This window comes from Haliotis rubra, unplaced genomic scaffold, assembly GCF_003918875.1.
Source record: "Haliotis rubra isolate DU_JTF1 unplaced genomic scaffold, ASM391887v1 Scf287, whole genome shotgun sequence".
Classification (NCBI taxonomy): Eukaryota; Metazoa; Mollusca; class Gastropoda; order Lepetellida; family Haliotidae; genus Haliotis; species Haliotis rubra.
In genome coordinates, this window is record NW_025766954.1 from 453929 (window position 1) to 474004 (window position 20076).

Below are 20076 nucleotides of genomic sequence, written 5' to 3' on the forward strand. Positions count from 1 at the left end.
GCAGTGTTCAACCAGGGAGATGAGGGCAAGTCATGGTACATCATCCTCAAGGGATCCGTCAATGTTGTCATATACGGCAAGGTAAGAAGTTGGGGTTCTGATGTATACAGACAGAAATATTGTGTAGTGTATGTCGAACTGAAACATATCCGTCGAAAAACATAAATGTAATGTTTCCACCAGTGATGTTAGCCAAGTGAAGCAACTGCAAACCAAGGAATGGGGTGCAACGGAGAAATTTACTGTAGGAGGCGGTATGAGGCGATGACAACGTGTCGTCGGTTACCAAGGGAGCAGACGAAAATGGCATAGTGACGTCAATACAGTGTGACGTCATGAAAAAGTGTACTGCAGAACAAAATTCTTCCGCAACCTCTTTATGAAACCGGTTTTGGTTTGAAACCATAAACATAACAAAAATACGCTATTTTGTCAATTTAATGCATGTAAGACGTTGGTAATAAATAAAATACCACACTCGGTCTCATACGAAATTAGTGACCTACTATGGTTCGCTCGGTCAGATACCATAGGAAGGACACTCATTTCGTATAATTCGTATGTAATGAGACCTTGTGTAGTATTCTCTATTTATACACTCTCAGTCACTGAAAGCCAAACCACCTCAGATAGAAGACTCAGGTTCCTGAACATGGCCACAGTTATCAGTTTATCATGATTGAGTGAATATGGTTTTACACTGCTTATCATTGACATTGGTACAGTATTACGGAAATTCTTGACCACCCAATAATCTTGTTTCAGGGGATTGTGTGCACTCTTCATGAAGGTGATGACTTTGGCAAGCTTGCACTCGTGAATGATGCCCCAAGGTAGGCTTTATGGAACACAATTGTGCTACGCCTTCATCTTATCAATTATAGTCGAGGATGAGTGAGTGAGTTTAGTTTTACGCCATATTCAGCAATATTCCAGCTATATGGCAGCAGTCTGTAAATAATCGAGTCTGGACCAGACAATCTAGTGATCAACAGCATGAGCATCAATCTACGCAATTTGGATACGATGACATGTGTCAACCAAGTCAGCTAGCCTGGCCACCCGATCCCGTTAGTCGCCTCTTATGACAATCATGGGTTGCTGAAGACCAATTCTAACCCCGATCTTCACAGGTATAGTCCAGGATTAACTCTCATCAGCTTTACTTGATTTTCAGGAGATACTCTGCATTTGATGTTACACTTGCAACAAAGTTTTGTGTTTTAGATGGAGATTTCAATGTTAGATTAAAGAGAATCAACTACTGACACTGTGAACCTGGAGTGTATTCCTTATCAGAATAAAATATTTCTCAACTGAATATGTATTCCACAGTGTTTAATGATTTGATAAGCTATTTTCGACCCCCTGAATTCAGTCTAAATGATTTCATTTTTAATGATCATTTATATTATTTGCTTCAGAGCTGCCACAATTGTCTTGAGAGAAGACAGCTGTCACTTTCTTCGTGTTGACAAAGACGATTTCAACAGGATTTTGAGGGTAGGAAGATCTTTGTGGTGAAAAACATGAAAAACATACACACTCAAGAATACCCAATACCATTTAGAATTCTAATGGTCAAATGTAGCAAATGTTACATTTTGGGATTACACCTCAGTAAAGTGAAGATTCTAGCACCTTTGTTAGGTTGAGTCCCATCTGGGACAGTTTGCTATATCCCTCAGCAGGGGCATTTTCACCTGTTTTCACAGGAGTTTCAATGGTCATTGAATAAACTTTCAGGACATCCCCTTCTGGATCTGCCTATGCTCAGTACATTTTACAGTGAATGCACAATGCCATTTAGAATGTGGTCAAATGTGGCTGAGCGGGTTAAGCGGCTGACTTTGTGTGCTGGCGATTAGGTCCCTGACTCTCAGAGGGTGTGGTTTTGATTCCCAGATGGGACTCAACCCAACAAAAGTACTAGAGGTCATACCGAAGACCGGGGTTTGATTCCCCACATGGGTACAATGTGTGAAGCCCATTTCTGGTGTCCTCCGCCGTGATATTGCTGGAATATTGCTAAAAGCGGCGTAAAACCATAATCACTGCTGAGTTCTGTGTTAAACAAATGAATAAACATATACAGAAAATATCTGAAGTGGTTTACCTTTTGTTAAGTAGCTACCTTTGTTGATCTTTGATGCTTCTCCTTTTTTGAGCATGTAACAAAAGATCTTTCATGTCTGAGTCTTGTCACATTTACAAAGGTTAGCTCCAGAACCTGATTTTTCATCAAGTGCTCTGTGATGTTCTAACTTGCAATTTTTGGTTACCTTCAACTTTACAAAAATCAATATGGCTGTTGTGGCAGAAACAATCAGAGCAAATTGACCATTTGATATTGTCAATTGACAAGTCAATCCTAGACTAACCAAGCCTTGTTGTGGAATGAGTAATTGATGTGCACCTGACTGGGTACTGATTACACCTTAATCACTTAAATAGGCTGCTGAGGAAAACCAGTTTTAGCTGAGTCACCATGTACTTAACTTCTTCTTCTGAAGACTTTCAGCTTCAACAAGCTACTTTAGCAACTTATATTCTTGTTAATAGACAGTGGAGGATGAGACAAATGTGGTCTTTTTTAAAAATGTTTTCCGGTTTTACTCTATGGATGAAGGAACCACATTGTATAACAAACGACAGGTCCCTGAATAGTGTTTGTTAGGCGAAAAAATATAAAGGATCTTTTGAGTGCCAACGCTCCTTGACATGCTGATGTTCAACCTGTTCCTGACATCAGAACTCAGATCAAATGGTCCATGGCTTGAATCCCATCACATGACTTGGACTATATATGTCCGCTTCAATGCAAAGAGGGCATTTTGGCTCTGTAGTTTTGAGAAGTAAACTTGTCACGTTGGCCATTGGTCTCTTTCTGCATGTATAATGATATGTGTTGTCAGGACGTGGAGGCTAATACAGTGCGTCTGAAGGAGCATGGAGAAGACGTACTGGTCCTGGAGAAGATCCCTACAAACATTGAAGGCCCTGACGGGACTGTGCGGGCTCACTACAAGTATGTTCATCAGCTGTTTTTGCCAGTCCTGCTGTAACCTTTGGGTTGCTTAGATGTAACATCAAAATGGAACCCATGCTTGTTGTAAAAGGTGATGAACGGGCAGGTGGTCAGGCTTGTTGACTTGGTTGACATATGTCATCGTATCGAAATCGTGTAGATCGATGTTCATGCTGTTGATCACTGGATTATCTGGTTCAGCTTCGATTATTTACAGACTTCCATCATATAGCTAGAATATTGCTGGGTTCTGCATTAAACAACAAACAAACAATTCAAAATGGTGGTGTTTTGACTGTTGGCTACACACGTCTCCTATCTATCCCTGGAGAACTTTTATGACATATAACTGGATGACATTGAAAGTGAAAATCACTCATTTCAAACTGTATTGAACAAAAGCTTGTCTATTCTAAATCAATGTAACTTGAGCATTGCTAATGATGAAATGTCGTGTACATGATCTTTTGGGTGTGGGTAACTTCATGACAATCAGATTATTACAGTCATTTACATTGTCTAAAACTCCCAAAATTCCAAGCTAGACAGCTGGACTTGTAACTTTAAAAAATTACCAGTCCGGATACAAACTTGCCTGTCCGGTTTTCAACAATAAAAACTGTGACTGCCATTTCCAACTCGCGCAAGCTCCATTCACAATGAACTACATAGCACTAACAGGCAATGAACCGAGTTTGGGTAAACTGAAATTGGTTATCGTAACTAGAACTGTCCAATCTAAGTAGTTTAATATAATTTTCATAATACCTTAAACACTTCAAACTGAGGACAAGAAAACATGTGTGATATTATGAAATATTTACTATTAGGGGTAAAAATATCTACCAGACCACCGGACAGGCTACTTTTGAAATTTGACCGTCCGAGATGAAAATAGACCGTTCCAGACAGTTGGGCAGGCGGAAATTTTAAACGCTGTCATTTATGATGACATTTAACTCAACATCTACAATATGTCACAATTATGCCAATGTCAATGACTTTATGTCACCAAGTAATAAAATGATTTGTAATAAGTTTTTCGCCAACAATCACACAACACTCAGGGGTGTTCACTCAGAGGCTCCACTGGTATTGATGTGCCAGTATCCTTGATGATGTCCTCCCACCTATCATTGTGTGCCCTTCATTTTGCTACTTGGCACAGTTTGCTCTTCCTTCTCGATGCTCATGTTGTTGATCACTGGATTGTCTGGTCCAGACTCCAATACATACAGACTGCCACCATATAGCTATAGCTGGAATAATGCTGAGTGTGGCGTTAAACAACAAACCAACCAAACAACCAACCAATGCCTTTGATAGATTTCCTTTGAAAGGCTGACACTTCAGCTAGCCCTTCGGAATTATTTTTAGGATGCCATAAATGGGTCCAATGGCTGATTTGATGTAGCAGATGGTATGTTCTGGTGATGTTAAACTCATCATATCCCTTCCAAGTGACAGTTAAGCAGAATTGACCTTCAGCAACCCATGCTTGTCATAAGAGACGACACATGAGATTGTGTGGCTTGGCTTGCTGACTTGGTTGACACTTGTCATCATATCCCAATGTTCATGATGTCAATAGCTGGAGTGAGTGAGTGAGTTTAGTTTTACGCTGCACTCAGCAATATTCCGGCTATATGGTGGCAGTCTGTAGATAGTCGAGTGTGGACCAGACAATCCAGTGATCAACAGCAAGAGCATCGATCTACACAACTGGGATATGATGACATTTGTCAACCAAGTCAGCGAGCCTGACCACCCGATCCTGTTTGTAGCCTCTTACGACAATCATGGGTTACTGAAGATCAGTTCTAACCCAGATCACGGCTATAATATAGCTGGAATATTGCATTGTTAAACAATAAACAAACAAACGGACCCATAGTGGAAAGGACTTATGATATACTGAATAACTGAGGATCGTTTTGATGCCAGGTATTCGGTGATGGCTGGGACACCTGAGAAGATGCTGGAGCACCTGCTGGAGACCTGGCTGCCGGTAGAGAAGTCCACGGAGGATACGGCCCTGGAGGTGGCTGCCCTCTCCAAACGTAAGCGTAAGTGACATTTGACCCTTTTTTATTCTTCACTTTCCATTTATATTGAGTTTGATGCAAGCTTTAATCTTGTTTTTGAAATGTAATATTCACATTAGTGTGATCACTTTGTCAGTTACAGCTTATTGCTTTCCGGAATTCAATCCAATACATGACACAACACTCAGTTCTGGCCATGTGCTCTAGGCATACGTTTTTAATGAGAGTTATCTCCCCTGGTTACATGTGACATTAGGATTCATATGCGGAAAAGGATTGGTAATACATGACAATTACTACAAGTATTGGTAATTTAAGCCTAAGATTCAAACTTTTGTGCTGGTTACCCGAGCATATTTTCAATGTTAACTTGTCTATTTCAATGGGTTGTGTTTGTCATACTTGATTGAGTTTAATCTGTGATTAGTTATTTCATTTTGCAGATAATTTCCTGGAAGATTTTTTGCTGACTCAAGTGATCTTTATGCCCAATGAGAGACTGTGCCAGGCTCTGATGAACCAGTATCCTTGGTGACAATCTTTAACAGAGATTGTAAAATGAATGACTAAGAGAATACAGCACTTTGATTGGTTGAAGTATTGTTACATGGGATTGATTCCAATATATCTTTTGGTATTATCGCTTTTTGTGATAAATGATTTCTTTCTTTACCTAGGGGGCGGTGGGGTAGCCTAATGGTTAAAGCATTCGCTCGTCATGCCAAAGACTCGGGTTCGATTCCCCACATGGGTACAATGTGTGCAGCCCATTTCTGCTGTCCCCAGCCGTGATATTGCTGGAACATTGCTAACAGCGGTGTAAAACCATACTCACTCACTTTCTTTACCTAAATTTTAAGAACAAAATATTTGCCAATTGTCATGGCAAAATTAATAGCACATTAATTAAATCTTCAGATCAGCATGATGTCATAGAGTGAAATCATGTATGTGTCACAACAATGTATGCAAATCTTGAATGAATGTTTATCTCTGAATTGTGAGTGAGGGTGGGAGTGAAGTAGAGGTCACATGACACAGTCTCATTGAGGTGATATTTGTGTGGAAACTTACATTACAGATACAGCACTCTACAAAAATGAAAAAAGTAAATTGTATTTTTCATATTCCGCAAATTGAACCAGTGTATACAATATACTATGTGAGACTGGGGCGGTGGGGTGTGGGGTAGCATAGTGGTTAAGGTGTTCACTCGTCATGCTAAAGACCCGAGTTTGATTCCCCAGATGGGCACTTTGTGTGAAGTCCATTTCTGGTGTCCCCTGCCGTGATATTTCTGCTAAAAGATATTGCTAAAAGCGGCTATAACCCCAATCACTCACTCAGTATGTGAGACGGATGAGAGCAGGTGGTGTATGTGTGACATACGTCTAGTGATTCCTTGACGAGAGAGCTACCATGCTGCGGCCACACAGGGAACTGACCAGGAGATAGCCGAGTACATGGAGACTCACAAAGCGCAGTGTGGTCCTGTTTGTACAAGAGTGGCAGAACGTTGTTTGTGAAGATTTTTATGATGATAAGGTCATCAGGCATTTTATGGAGGTAAGGCAATATGTCTGTGTCTATTGGGACTGTTTTCACTGCTGTGATTGTGAGGCAATAGTACACCACACAGTGAAACAGTATTGTGATAGTAGTGTCAACCATTGCAACAGTATTGTGATAGTTGTTGACTATTTCAACAGTATTGTGATAGTTGTTGACTATTTCAACAGTATTGTGATAGTTGTTGACTATTTCAACAGTATTGTGATAGATGTTGACTATTTCAACAGTGTTGTGATAGATGTTGACTATTTCAACAGTGTTGTGATAGATGTTGACTATTTCAACAGTGTTGTGATAGATGTTGACTATTTCAACAGTATTGTGATAGTTGTTGACTATTTCAACAGTATTGTGATAGTTGTTGACTATTTCAACAGTATTGTGATAGTTGTTGACTATTTCAACAGTATGTTGACTATTTCAACAGTATTGTGATAGATGTTGACTATTTCAACAGTATTGTGATAGATGTTGACTATTTCAACAATTTGTCAGCCATTGCAACAGTATTGTGATAGTTGTTGTCAACCATTGCAACAGTATTGTGATAGTTGTCAACCATTGCAACAGTATTGTGATGTTTGTCGACTATTGCAACAGTATTGTGATGTTTGTCGACTATTGCAACAGTATTGTGATAGATGTTGAATATTTCAACAGTATTGTGATAGTTGTTGACTATTGAAACAGTATTGTGATAGATGTTGAATATTTCAATGGTATTATGATAGTTGTTGACTATTGAAACAGTATTGTGATGATACACATGGTCTTACCTTAGGCAAGTGAGTTTGTTCAAAATTCTCTCTGTTCACCCAGCAGAAAATGGGTACCTGGTGGGATATGATGATATGTGACTATTAACCTTCTAGCCCCTGACAGGCAGCTTGTGTTATTCAGGGTAATGCTAATCTGACAGTAATGATAATCTTGTGCACTTAGAGCAGGATATGAAGCCTGGAAACAGTATTTTGATGGTAATCAACATGTGATAAGCTTGAAATACAACTGTGAAAACAGTGCTTTTCACTTTTTGCTTTTATAATGATATGATTCTTAAAACATTTTACATGAAGTTTAAATGTAAATCTTGACTGCAAACCTTGGGATGATACGATACATATATAGCTATCCGTCATAATTAGGTACTTTATTAACCATATGATAAACTAGAAGAATTTTGATTGGTCATTAGCCAATGCATATGAAACCATACATTAAAGGGTCATGGGTAGTATTAATCAATCTTTCTCTGTTCCAATATGTATTATGGACGACCTTGACTCTTTTACGACCTTTGGCATTGAAATCAATTCACTATTTTGTTAAACTATTATTTTCATGAAAAGTTCTTTTATCAAACGTTTCTGATGTGTTTATGTTTATCTATGAAGAGCAAATGATTGGACCTCAAGATGTATCTGAAAAAGTGGTATTATCTGAAATTGCTAATCCCTCAAAAATAGTTTTTAAGCATGCAAGAGTTATGTCCCTTTAGATACCAGTGATGTTCATTTGAGACAACAATCATGGCAAAACGCTTCGCATCCAATACCATAGCAGAAAAAGAATAGAAATGTTTCAAGTAAATTTGTATTAGAAATCTGTATATCCTTAGGGCAAACTAATTGTCTTACACTTTTCACAATCACAATCTAACTCTAAATCAGTTAATGATCAAACATTCACTTCCACACAGAATGTAATGAAACATCAGACCAATTCTGGAAAAAACATTCAGAAACTTTGTCTCCAAAATAAAAATGTTACTTAGCAAAACTCTCATCGTTTTGTTTTGACTTTCCATGTAAAGTTTTACACACGGTCTGATGTTTTCATTACCTTCTGCATTGAAATGAATGTTTGATCATGAACCGATTTGGAGTTATATTGTGATTCATCAGTATCATTTTGACCCAAACAGACTGTATATGCTTGCTTCTGTTAGAGAGGATTGTGATGTAGATGTGTGCTGTTGTTTATATCAACAGGAGCTGCAGCATGCTGTTGAAGAAGACAGCATCATCTACCCAGCTCTGTCAGAGGAGCTGGAGCTCCTGGAGATGATTGCTGTGCAGTCAAAAAGCAAGTAAGTCCATGCAGACTCCTCAGGCCAGACATATGTGTGCTTTCCAGGCTTGTATCTGGACCTGCTCACTGGGTTGTATGTGGACCTGCTCACTGGGTTGTATCTGGACCTGCTCACTGGGTTGTATGTGGACCTGCTCACTGGGTTGTATGTGGACCTGCTCACTCAGGGTTGTATGTGGACCTGCTCACTCAGGGTTGTATCTGGACCTGCTCACTGGGTTGTATGTGGACCTGCTCACTGGGTTGTATCTGGACCTGCTCACTGGGTTGTATGTGGACCTGCTCACTGGGTTGTATGTGGACCTGCTCACTGGGTTGTATGTGGACCTGCTCACTGGGTTGTATGTGGACCTGCTCACTGGGTTGTATGTGGACCTGCTCACTGGGTTGTATCTGGACCTGCTCACTGGGTTGTATGTGGACCTGCTAACTGGGTTGTATCTGGACCTGCTCACAGGGTTGTATGTGGACCTGCTCACAGGGTTGTATCTGGACCTGCTCACTGGGTTGTATCTGGACCTGCTCACAGGGTTGTATGTGGACCTGCTCACTGGGTTGTATCTGGACCTGCTCACAGGGTTGTATGTGGACCTGCTCACTGGGTTGTATCTGGACCTGCTCACTGGGTTGTATCTGGACCTGCTCACTGGGTTGTATGTGGACCTGCTCACTGGGTTGTATCTGGACCTGCTCACAGGGTTGTATCTGGACCTGCTCACAGGGTTGTATCTGGACCTGCTCACAGGGTTGTATGTGGACCTGCTCACAGGCCAATATTCAGCCAAAGTCTGAATAATTTTGTTTGCATATCCTCAAGATTTGGGAATGTTAGACATTTAGAAAAAAATAATTTTTGAACAATTGCACAATTTTCCCCAAAAATGAAGTAGTTTGGAATCCTAAATTATTTCCTGATATTAAGTTGGGAACAGTTATGTTGTTAGATGATGTATATGATGTTTTCATGCTGTATGACTTATGAACTGAGTCACGATATGGCTGAAATATTGCCAAAGTGACTTTAAATTTTAACTTACTTTTGAACTGAACATGAATTTGCAATATTGTAATCGTTTTGTACGAAACCATCAAATGTTTTTAATTGTCTGGACTTTTGATCTTGTTTTAAGAGTAAATTTCATAGTTAAAATATGACCAAATGATGACTCTGACATTGACTCCAAAGCACAAGATTTGACCTGACTAATTAGGATTACCTGGTTGAATTGTTTACCTGTTTACCTGACGGCAGGACCCAAGAAGATCCGAGTTAGAATTGATCTTCAGCAAAACATGCTTGTTGTACGAGGCAAATAACAGGATCGGGTGGTCAGGCTCTCTGACTTTGTTGACACATGTCATCGCATCCCAGTTGCGTAAATCGTTTCTTACGCTGTAACATCAAATGAGAGTATCTCCTGAAAATCAAGTAAAGCTGATGAGAGTTAATCCTGGAGTATTCCTGTGAAGATCGGGGTTACAATTGGTCTTCAGCAACCCATGATTGTCATAAGAGGTGACTAACGGGATCGGGTGGTCAGGCTCGCCGACTTGGTTGACACGTCATTGTATCCCAGTTGTGTAGATCGATGCTTATGCTGTTGAAAAGACTCATTCATGGGTTAAAATATGACTGCTACTGTTTGACCTTGAATTGTTTCCAGCGCTGTCAGTGCTGACAGATCAGATTTAAACCAAACTCACTCGCTCACTCACTCACTCACTAACTCACTGTTGCAGTTCTCCACCGGAAGGGAAGCTGGCCAAAAGAAAGATTACTCCAGTGCTGATCCTCAGCCGGAAGGCCTCCAAGATCAGTCTGAGTGAAACTTCCAAGAAGAGGAGACCCATTAAGCCCTCAGATGAAAGTAGGTGGCTATTGTCTCCCTCAAACATTATATATACACGTGAAGATCCGGGTAAGAATTGGTCTTCAAGTAACCCATGCTTGTCTTACAAGGTGGCTAACGGGATCGTGTGGTCAGGCTTGCTCATATCCCAATTGCGTAGATCATGCTCAAGCTGTTGATCACTGGATCATCTGGTCCAGATTTGATTATTTACAGACCGCGGTCATATTGCTGGAATAAACTGTGTTAAACAACACGCCAACCAACCCTCAAATATTTGGGGAGGAGTAGATGGACTATGTCATTATTGCTTGCCTACGGTTACTTTACATTGCTTTTAGTTGTTTTTCATTGCTTTTAGTTGCTTTGCGGTTACTTTACAGTTCATTTGGGTCGTGTTTAGTTGCTTTGAGAATTTCTTTCATTGCTTGAAATAGCCTGAAATAGTTTCATTGCTTGAAATAGCCTGAAATAGTTGGATAGTCTATGTTGGACAACTATATTAATTCAGGGATGAGAATTTTCCGCAGATCCGTGAAATTCCGGGAATTTCATAAGGCCAAGGGTCATTTTTGTGAATCGTCTAAATCCGTTGACAATTGTATGAATGTGCTTCAGCAGATTTAAAGTTTTTTAATGGTTGCTGTGTTCATGATATTGTCATTTCTGAGCCAGTTTTAAAAGTCTAAAATGCCTAAATATCAGGAGCTTCGGCAAGTTTTCAGAGTTTTTCTCAAAACTTTATTCTCATCCCTGTTAATTTAAATGCACAAAATTTGGAATGAGGATATTTATCTTTGAAATAACCGAAGCTTACCGGTAAGCTGATGTGTAGGTAAAGGCAAGCTCCTTTTGCTAGATGTTTTGTAAGGCAATTAAAAGTGCACCTTTATGGAAAAAGAATTTTAGAAACATGCCTGTTAAATTCATTTATCAGGACAACTTATTTTATTTGCTATCAGCAAAGAATTTCAACCCTCCCCACAAGCAAAATGAAAAAGAAAATACATGACTAAAACATCCAGCCATACTAATATATTTTTGTTCAATATACACAATGAATGAGTTACAGTAGATATATAATCATGGCCAATATGAAAGCCCATTGATGTCAAGAGTTATTGAGGTCACTGTCATAGATTTTTGCAAGCCATGATCAATCCTCTGGGTGTTGATTTATGGTACTGAAAAACAGAACAAAAGACCTTTTAGAAGGGGAGAGTCTGCCATCTGTTCCATGCCAATGGTCTATAAATAATCAGTATGCAGTCTTTTGCTGCTCATGGTATTGAGACCAATATCAATGCTCATAATGTGTTCACCCGTGAAGATCCGGGTTAGAATTGATCTTCAGTAACCCATGCTTTTCATAACAGGCAATTAACATGATGGGGTGGTCAGGCTCACTGAATTGGTTGACACATGTCATTTTATCCCAACTGCATAGATCGATGCTTATGCTGTTGATCACTGGATTGTCTGATCCAGACTTGATTATTTACAGACCGCTGCCATATAGCTGGAATATTGCTGAGTGCGGTGTATAACTAAACTCACTCACTCACTCACTCACTCACTCATAATGTGTTCAGAGATGCTAACCCTGAATCTGATGAAAGTGAAGTCATGCCAGGCCGAAAGCCTTACCAGAGCACCAAAGGTGTGAGATGGGAGTGAGCGCAAGACTTAACACTTACATACAGACTAAGACATGCATTCGAAAAAACTTCATGAAACTTTGTCGCCAAATAACACACAATATACACAATCGACACCCAAAAGATCCAGGTGCAGCTTCTGAATGCTTCTAATGGTGTTGACTCATATAAATCACCGGTGACTTATGAAACTGTATACCTATACAAAAAATTCATATTTTTTTCTAAAAAATCTTAGTTTTTATAAGACAAATTGGAGAGCAGATTTTGTATTTGAAAATTGGAATAATTCTTTCAAAATCAGAATGGTTGGCATCTCGGTGTGTTAGATACTGTAGACTTATGAAAGCTTAAGGTACTTTATTGTAAATGAAATATCCTAGAAAATGTTTAAATATAATGGATTGTTTGGAAAGGTGATTTAAAATTGTATATGTATGCAGATAGTTTTGATTATAGAGGTACCAGGTTTTCATTGAAGCCTTTTAGGGCCATTTATTTTATTTACTTGAAATTTCAATATAAAAAGTTGAAATCACAACTTTCAACTTAGTAACTTGAAGTTTCAACTTGAAATTTCAAGAAAAAAAACCCCATAGAATGGCCCTATAGGGCTTCCTATGTTGTTGTGAAACAATCAGATTTGAAAATATTTGAGTTCAAATATACCAACACCCTTCAAATCCTAACTGTTTATAGACGGCCTCTGTGATGTAGTGGTTAGAGCGTCCGCCCGGAGAGCGTCATACCAAAAGATGTTAAAGTATGGTACTTGTTGGTCCCTGCCTGGCGCTCGTCATTAATGGGTACAACAAGGACTGGCCGGCTCGGAGTCAGTATAATGTGTCTGAGTGGGGTATTCATGCTTCACTGCAGCATTGTATCTCAGTGAGCTAGCACTATAAAACCAACTTCAGTCTGGGCTAGTACAAGCAGCCGCACGTACACACATACCACATGCACATGCATGCGCCAAATCGTCAAGCACAACGTTAAATATTCTGAAACACGACGTTAAACCCAATTTCACCTCACCTTACTGTTTATACATTATTGCAGACATCTTCAAGGTGTATTGTGCTGATCACACCTACAGCACCATCAAGGTTCCCATGGATACGGTTGTGGCAGAGATCGTAGCCCATGCTCAGGAGAAGCTGTGTCTGGGAGATGACTTGGTTCTGTGCGAGGTCAAGTCTACTGGAGGTGGGTGCCACTTCATGTCAGTGACTCATTGGGGTTCAAGGAGAGTTTGGGGATTACCATGGCATCAAATACGATTATATATTTTTGTAATAATGCTTAATATCTGAAATTAATATGACTGTTGGAAACTGGTAGTTATTTATTAAATATACTTTAATGCATAAAATAAAATATCGTGTAGATTGATGCTCATGTTGTTGATCAATGTTGTCTGGTCCAGACTCAAACCATAAATAGACCGACACCATACAGCCTGAATATTGCTGAGTGCGACATTATACTACAAACAAACCAAAACAAAATCATTGCAATGTTTTAACCATAAATACATTGTCACATAAACCAAAACATTCAATAGTTCTGCCATGTAAGCTTTGACTCAGCTTCTTGTGTCTAAGTATCTAGGCAACACAAACCTTCAGTCAAAGTAAACTTAGGCTCAGTATTATTCGTTACACTGTTTATAATACTGAGTCTAACAAAACCTAGTAGAAGGTCATGTCACCAATCACGAAAGTTAACATTCGCACATACCGTTTCAACCTTTACCTCAAAAACTCGAACGATTCCTAATGCTATTTGCCGCACGATCGCTTCTGAGTGATACATGCAATGAGTAAACAGTCGCTGAAAATAGCGTTTTTATCAATATTCAAGGATGTCATCTTGCGAAAATATAAGCAAATAGTAACCATGTCATTAGAAACCCATAAGTGTATATATAGCAGGTCAAAGGTCTGTGTTTTATGCGGATTTTAGTTTGTTGATAGATCAGTGTCAGCGACCAGGGAAGAGAAAATCCAAAAACCGTTTTGTAAGTCCTGCTGAACCCTAGCAAATAGTCATTGTCTGATTGGTTAAATCCATTTGGCCATCTCACGTTTGATTGGACGGTCATAGGTCACTCAAAGTTTAGCTGACACGTCCTTCTACTAGGTTTGCTATAGAATATAGCAGTGTAACAAATAATACTGAGCCTAAGTTTACTTAGACTGAATAAACCTTCATTATCATCACATTTAAACAGATGATGCACCACCAGTCAGATGTAGACCATAACAGTCACATGTTACCAACACAGTTGAGCATTATTACAAAATCACATGGATACTTGAAATACCGAGCAGTAAATATGTTTTATCAGGAATGGCATATTCACTCTAGAAAGTAGCTCTCATTACAAATTATATAGAACATTTAAAACTCTAATACAACCTGAATTGTATTTATCTAAACTTACTTTTAAGTGTAATAGAAACATATTTGCTAAATATAGGATAGGTTTGTTGGACTTAATGGTAAACAGAGGCAGAAAACTTGTCTTTTCTGTAATTCTTCAGTAGAAGATGAAGTACATTTTATCCTTGACTGTTCATTTTATGAAGATTTACGTTACAAGTATATCCCAGAATGTTATCTGTCGGAACCACCACTGATAGCTTTTACCAGTTTAAGAACAACTAATAATGAATCCACCCTACGTAATCTAGCTCTCTATGTTAAATATGCATTTATTCGTCATAATGAGCATATACAATTAATCATGTCCTATTGTATCATGTCCTACAACATGTATTGCAACTCTGTATGTAACTCTCTTGTATAAGGGCTGGTGGCCTAAAATACAATAAACGATTGTGTTGTATTGATACTTGACATAATGTCATATATTGAAGTTCATGTAAAATGTCACTAGCTAACTCTTTTTCATTGAACTAAGGGATCATCGAATATTTGATGATACATGTTGTAAGATGCCTTACTGAAGTAAATATTTCTCAGCATTGTCAGTGGCCACAATTTTGTAGTCATGGAAACAAGGGAGATAACAATGTCCGAGAAAAAAGAAAAAGCATGTGTAGATATTTCAATAATCAGATACTTTGGAGTCATACTGGATGGTATTAGCCATTCAATTGTTAGTGTTTAAATAGACAGTTCATAGTATGTATTTGTAAATAAATGTGGGTGTAAATCTAAAGCTTTTAAAGGACCAACTTAACCTGCATGCATATTTTCCCCCTTTTAAACAAGATTGAAATGAAAAATATTTCAAACTTCAAAATACATATACTATAACTCACTAGTTAAGACCATTTTAAGTGGCTTATATTAGCTGATAAAGACTGTTGACTTAAACAGGGCTCGATTTAGTGCTTTGTTACTAGCTCTGGTGCAACCCAATATTACAAAGTGCAGCCTAGTTTATTAGTCTAACTTGCACCATGTGCAAGTCAAGTTTTGATTGGGTACACTTCTGAATAAAACATCTAAATAATTAGATTTCTTTCATTACATATTGCAAAAAAACAGTGCAACTAGAATTTGGCTGGTGCAGCTAGGTTTTTATCTTAGGTTGCACCTGGTGTAAGTAGGTTAACACCTCTTAAATCGTGCCCTGCTTAAAGGATATCTTCTTATCCCCATACAAGAATATTTTAGGTGATCACTTCTCTTGAACCTTTACTCCATCAAGTTTTGACTTGAATGTTTTGTTCTTTCCCTTTCAGAACGAATCATATACAAGAACATTGATCTGTGTGTGATAACAGGCCTGAGCCTTAATGGGCGGCTGTTTGTGACCCCACGGGAGCACCTTGACGCCCTGGTAACTATTCTACTTAGACAGGAGAAATACGGCCCCAGTCTGTTTTCTTATCAGTTTGGTGTTATTGCTAGAAACAATATCTTTCAGTCACTGAGTGTCAGGACATTCAGTTCTTTTCTCTGAAGCATGGAGACCAACAACCTATGGAAGTGTAAACCATGGAAACCCCAACAATCATTATCAGGATTACGGGAAACAAAGCGGCACCAATTGATGCAGCTTTTGTTAATTAATTTGTCAACTGGTCAATAACACAGCTGTTTCTTTGGGAGCAGACTTTGTTTACCATTCTTTTTTAAAATTAATATTGCAGTGATGTGCAAGTGGTGATATGTATACAAGCATATTCGTGTCATAGTAAAAAAAATTACAAAATGTTTCACATGTCCACAGATAATGCTTGTATCTAGGTAGATGATACTTTACTTCTATATAGATGAAACAATTACTTCTTAGTAGAAGATATTTTCATTGGTGTAGAAAATATGTTCAATTACGTATATGATACTTTACTCCCAAAAGATGATGTTTTTGACGTAGAAGATACTTTCATTGACAAATGATACATTACTTCTACATTGAAGATCCTTTCATCTATGCAGAAGATCCTTTCATCTATGTAGAAGATACTTTCATCTATGTAGAAATATTTTCATCTATGTAGAAGATAGTTTCATCTATGTAGAAGATATTTTCATCTATGTAGAAGGTACTTTCATCTACATAGATGATTCATTACTTCTACATAGTTGATCCACGTAGATGAAAGTATCTTCTACGTAGATGAAAGTATCTTCTACGTAGATGAAAGTATAATCTACATAGATGATAAAATATGTTTTGACTGTGGCCCAAAAACTTTCCTCAAAATTGGCACGTATAAAGAACTGAAAACGTAACCAATCTTGTCAAGTGATATTTAATTGCAAGTTTGACGTCTTTACTAACAAAGTCGACTTCTCTTGTTCGTTCATGCGAAGAAGCGATACGATGTCGTTTTCTTAACAGCAGAAAAAACGTTTGATGAAAGTATAACACGTAGATAAGCCGACCCTCTCCTACAGACAGCTTGTTGGGTCCTCAAAATTTGGCTTATCTACGTAATATACAGTATGTGTTCAAAAATATATACAACTTTGATGTAAATGTTCTCTGGTTCATAACTGAAAAGTTAACCTTCATGAATTTTTGCAGACCCCACTTCCGGAACAAGAAGGTCCGAACACTGGCACGGCAGCCCTACTGGAGATGATGAGCACCAAGGAAGTGGCGTACCAAGTCACTCAGTATGACTGGGAGCTGTTCATGTGTGTCCATGAGGTGAGTGACAGTGGTCATCTTTAGCTGATATGCTTGTCCGGTATGGCTGACAGGCTTGTCGTAAGAGGCGACTAACAGGATCGGGTGGTCAGGTTCGCTGACTTGGTTGACACATGTCATCGTATCTACAAATTGCATGCTCGCTGGATTGTCTGGTCCAGACTCGATTATGTTTTTATAGAGTATTGATCTATGCATAAGGGATACAATGCCATGCATCAACCAAGGCAGCGAGCCTGACCATCCGATTCCGTTATAATAAGTTGTCTCTAATGACAAGCATGGTTTGCTGAAGACCAGTTTTTACCCAGATCATCACTGGTCCTTGAACCCCTGTATATTGATCAGGATATTTTGACTTGGGTTTGTCTTGGCTTTCATTAAAGTGATACAAGTTTTAACAGCCATCATTTCAGGCTCTCTTCTAACTGACGCTTTGTTGTTTACGCTTTGGTGCATTAGGATTGAAGAGAATTTGAATTGAAATGCCCTTATTGATTAGACCCAAATATTGACATGCCTTGAAAATCACCAAAATGGGTTGAAAAGCATTGAAACTGTACAAAATGTGCTTGTTAATATTAGTATTAAAGTGACGAAAACATGTGCAAGGATGATTTAGTTATGTTATCACAGTTGTAGATTCGTATGCCAAGACCATGAAGAATTCATGACAATCTAATAATTCAGATTTTCCTTGGCAGTAGAATAGTATAATATGTAGAATTTAATAACAGTTGACAGGCCTGTCCAAATAAGCAGGGCCCTTATTCTCTAAACGTTCATAGCCAATGTTTTAAGAATGGGCTTAAGAAGTTTGTAGGGCTACAAACGTTTCGAGAATAGCTAGCCTGGCCTGACAGCCTTGATAGTGATAATCACATAAACAGTCTGAAAGAAAGTGTGTTGTGTATGGGAGAAGATTCTTGTCTGATAGAGAAGGAATAATCGGACAGAAGAATGCATGAAAAGCCTTGAAAAGGCTTTGATTTTCGTGTTTCCTAATACAAATGAACCATGATGCTCAGCTGACACCACATCGTTGCTCATGCCTAAGGTGGATCCTGGTTCTGTTTAATGATTTAAAACTCATCTGATTTTCTTTTCCCACTGTTCTGATTATATTTCCTCCATTTCTGTTTTTGTACACAGTATGAGCTGATCTATCATGTGTTTGGTCGTCATAAGTTCAACAAAATCACAGCCAACCTGGACTTGTTTCTCCGACGCTTCAATGAGATCCAGTACTGGGTCGTCACGGAGATGGTGCTAACACAGAATGTCAGCAAACGGGTCCAGCTGCTTCGCAAGTTCATCAAGATCGCTGCACAGTGAGTTGTTGGATGCCCTGTCTGGAATGGTGTTTGTGTCACAACCAGAATTGGAATGAATATGTTTTAGTGAGCGAGTTTAGTTTTACGCCACACTCAGCAATATTCCAGGTATATGGCGGTGGTCTGTAAATAATCGAAGTCTGTCCAGACAATCAATGATCAAGTCTGGTCTGAGACAATGCAATTGGGATCAACAACATGTGTCAACCATTGATCCTGTTAGTTTACGACAAGCATGGGTAACATACTGAAGATCAATTCAAAACAGATCTTCACTGGTTAAAAAATATGTTTTAAGTTTCATTACATCCGTTATATGTAATTTTTAAAGAGAACTTGTGTTAGTAGTCATCATCATCATCATCATCATCATCATGACTTTTATTCGTTTCAGTTGCAAAGAGCATAAGAACATTCAGTCCTTCTTTGCCATTGTGATGGGACTGAGCAACATAGCAGTCAGCAGGCTGTCACAGACATGGGAGGTAACTCTTGCTGGCCCTGTGGCAAGCTCAACCAAACAACATGCAGTGCAAACCAAGAGAAATATTTGAATGAATTTAACCTTGGATAAATTACACATTACTGCATAAAGAATTACATGAACATCACATTTGGTAGATTGGATTGGGCACAAAGCGTGATGGGGTGTGGGCACATTGTGACATCAATGTGGCAGTATGAGTTAACGTTTATACGATTTTGTTTCGATGGAAATTAACTTCACAAAACAGATTTCTTAATGTGTTTTTTTAACAAATGTCAATTTTACAAAGTGTGAGATGTGAAACAAAAGCCAAAGTAGATCAAACCTTTTGAAGTAACTTTGAATGACTTGTTTGAGTACATACAAGTTATCTATATTACTTTTCTTCCTCTTTTCAGAAGTTGCCAAACAAGTTCAAACGAATGTTTGCTGAGTTTGAAACTAACATGGACCCATCCCGCAACCACCGATCATACAGAGTGAATGCTTCCAAGATGACTCCTCCAATCATTCCTTTCATGCCACTCCTGATGAAAGGCTAGTGCTTGTTTTACTTGTTTGTAGTTTTTACACAGCAATAATTCATCTGTATACCTCTGGCCTGATGAAAACAAAGTCTGGTATTCCTGTCTAACTATTCACTCCTGACATTGTCTATTCACTAAGTCTGCAATTCCAGTCTTAATTAGTGCTTTTCATATGAACTACGGTCATTCCTATCTGACTATTCATTAGTGCTATTCCTATCTGACTATTCATTAGTGCTATTCCTGTCTGATTATTCATTAGTGCTATTCCTATCTGACTATTCATTAGTGCTAATCCTGTCTATTAACTACTGTCATTCCTCTCTGATTATTCTTTAGAGCTATTCCTG

General features: G+C 38.6%; 1 protein-coding gene across 1 annotated transcript in view; it reads left to right on the forward strand.

Annotated features, from left to right (window-relative positions):
* The window catches only part of LOC124281639 (rap guanine nucleotide exchange factor 4-like), a 128536-nt gene that overhangs the window by 101477 nt on the left and 6983 nt on the right, over positions 1-20076 (forward strand). The window contains 16 exon segments of the mRNA XM_046717572.1: positions 5-81; positions 766-833; positions 1425-1503; positions 2916-3028; positions 4973-5094; positions 5517-5595; positions 6488-6548; positions 6550-6639; positions 8637-8734; positions 10477-10604; positions 13304-13450; positions 15961-16058; positions 17253-17378; positions 18531-18709; positions 19107-19197; positions 19598-19736. Of these exon segments, the coding sequence (XP_046573528.1) occupies positions 5-81; positions 766-833; positions 1425-1503; positions 2916-3028; positions 4973-5094; positions 5517-5595; positions 6488-6548; positions 6550-6639; positions 8637-8734; positions 10477-10604; positions 13304-13450; positions 15961-16058; positions 17253-17378; positions 18531-18709; positions 19107-19197; positions 19598-19736 (1695 nt within the window).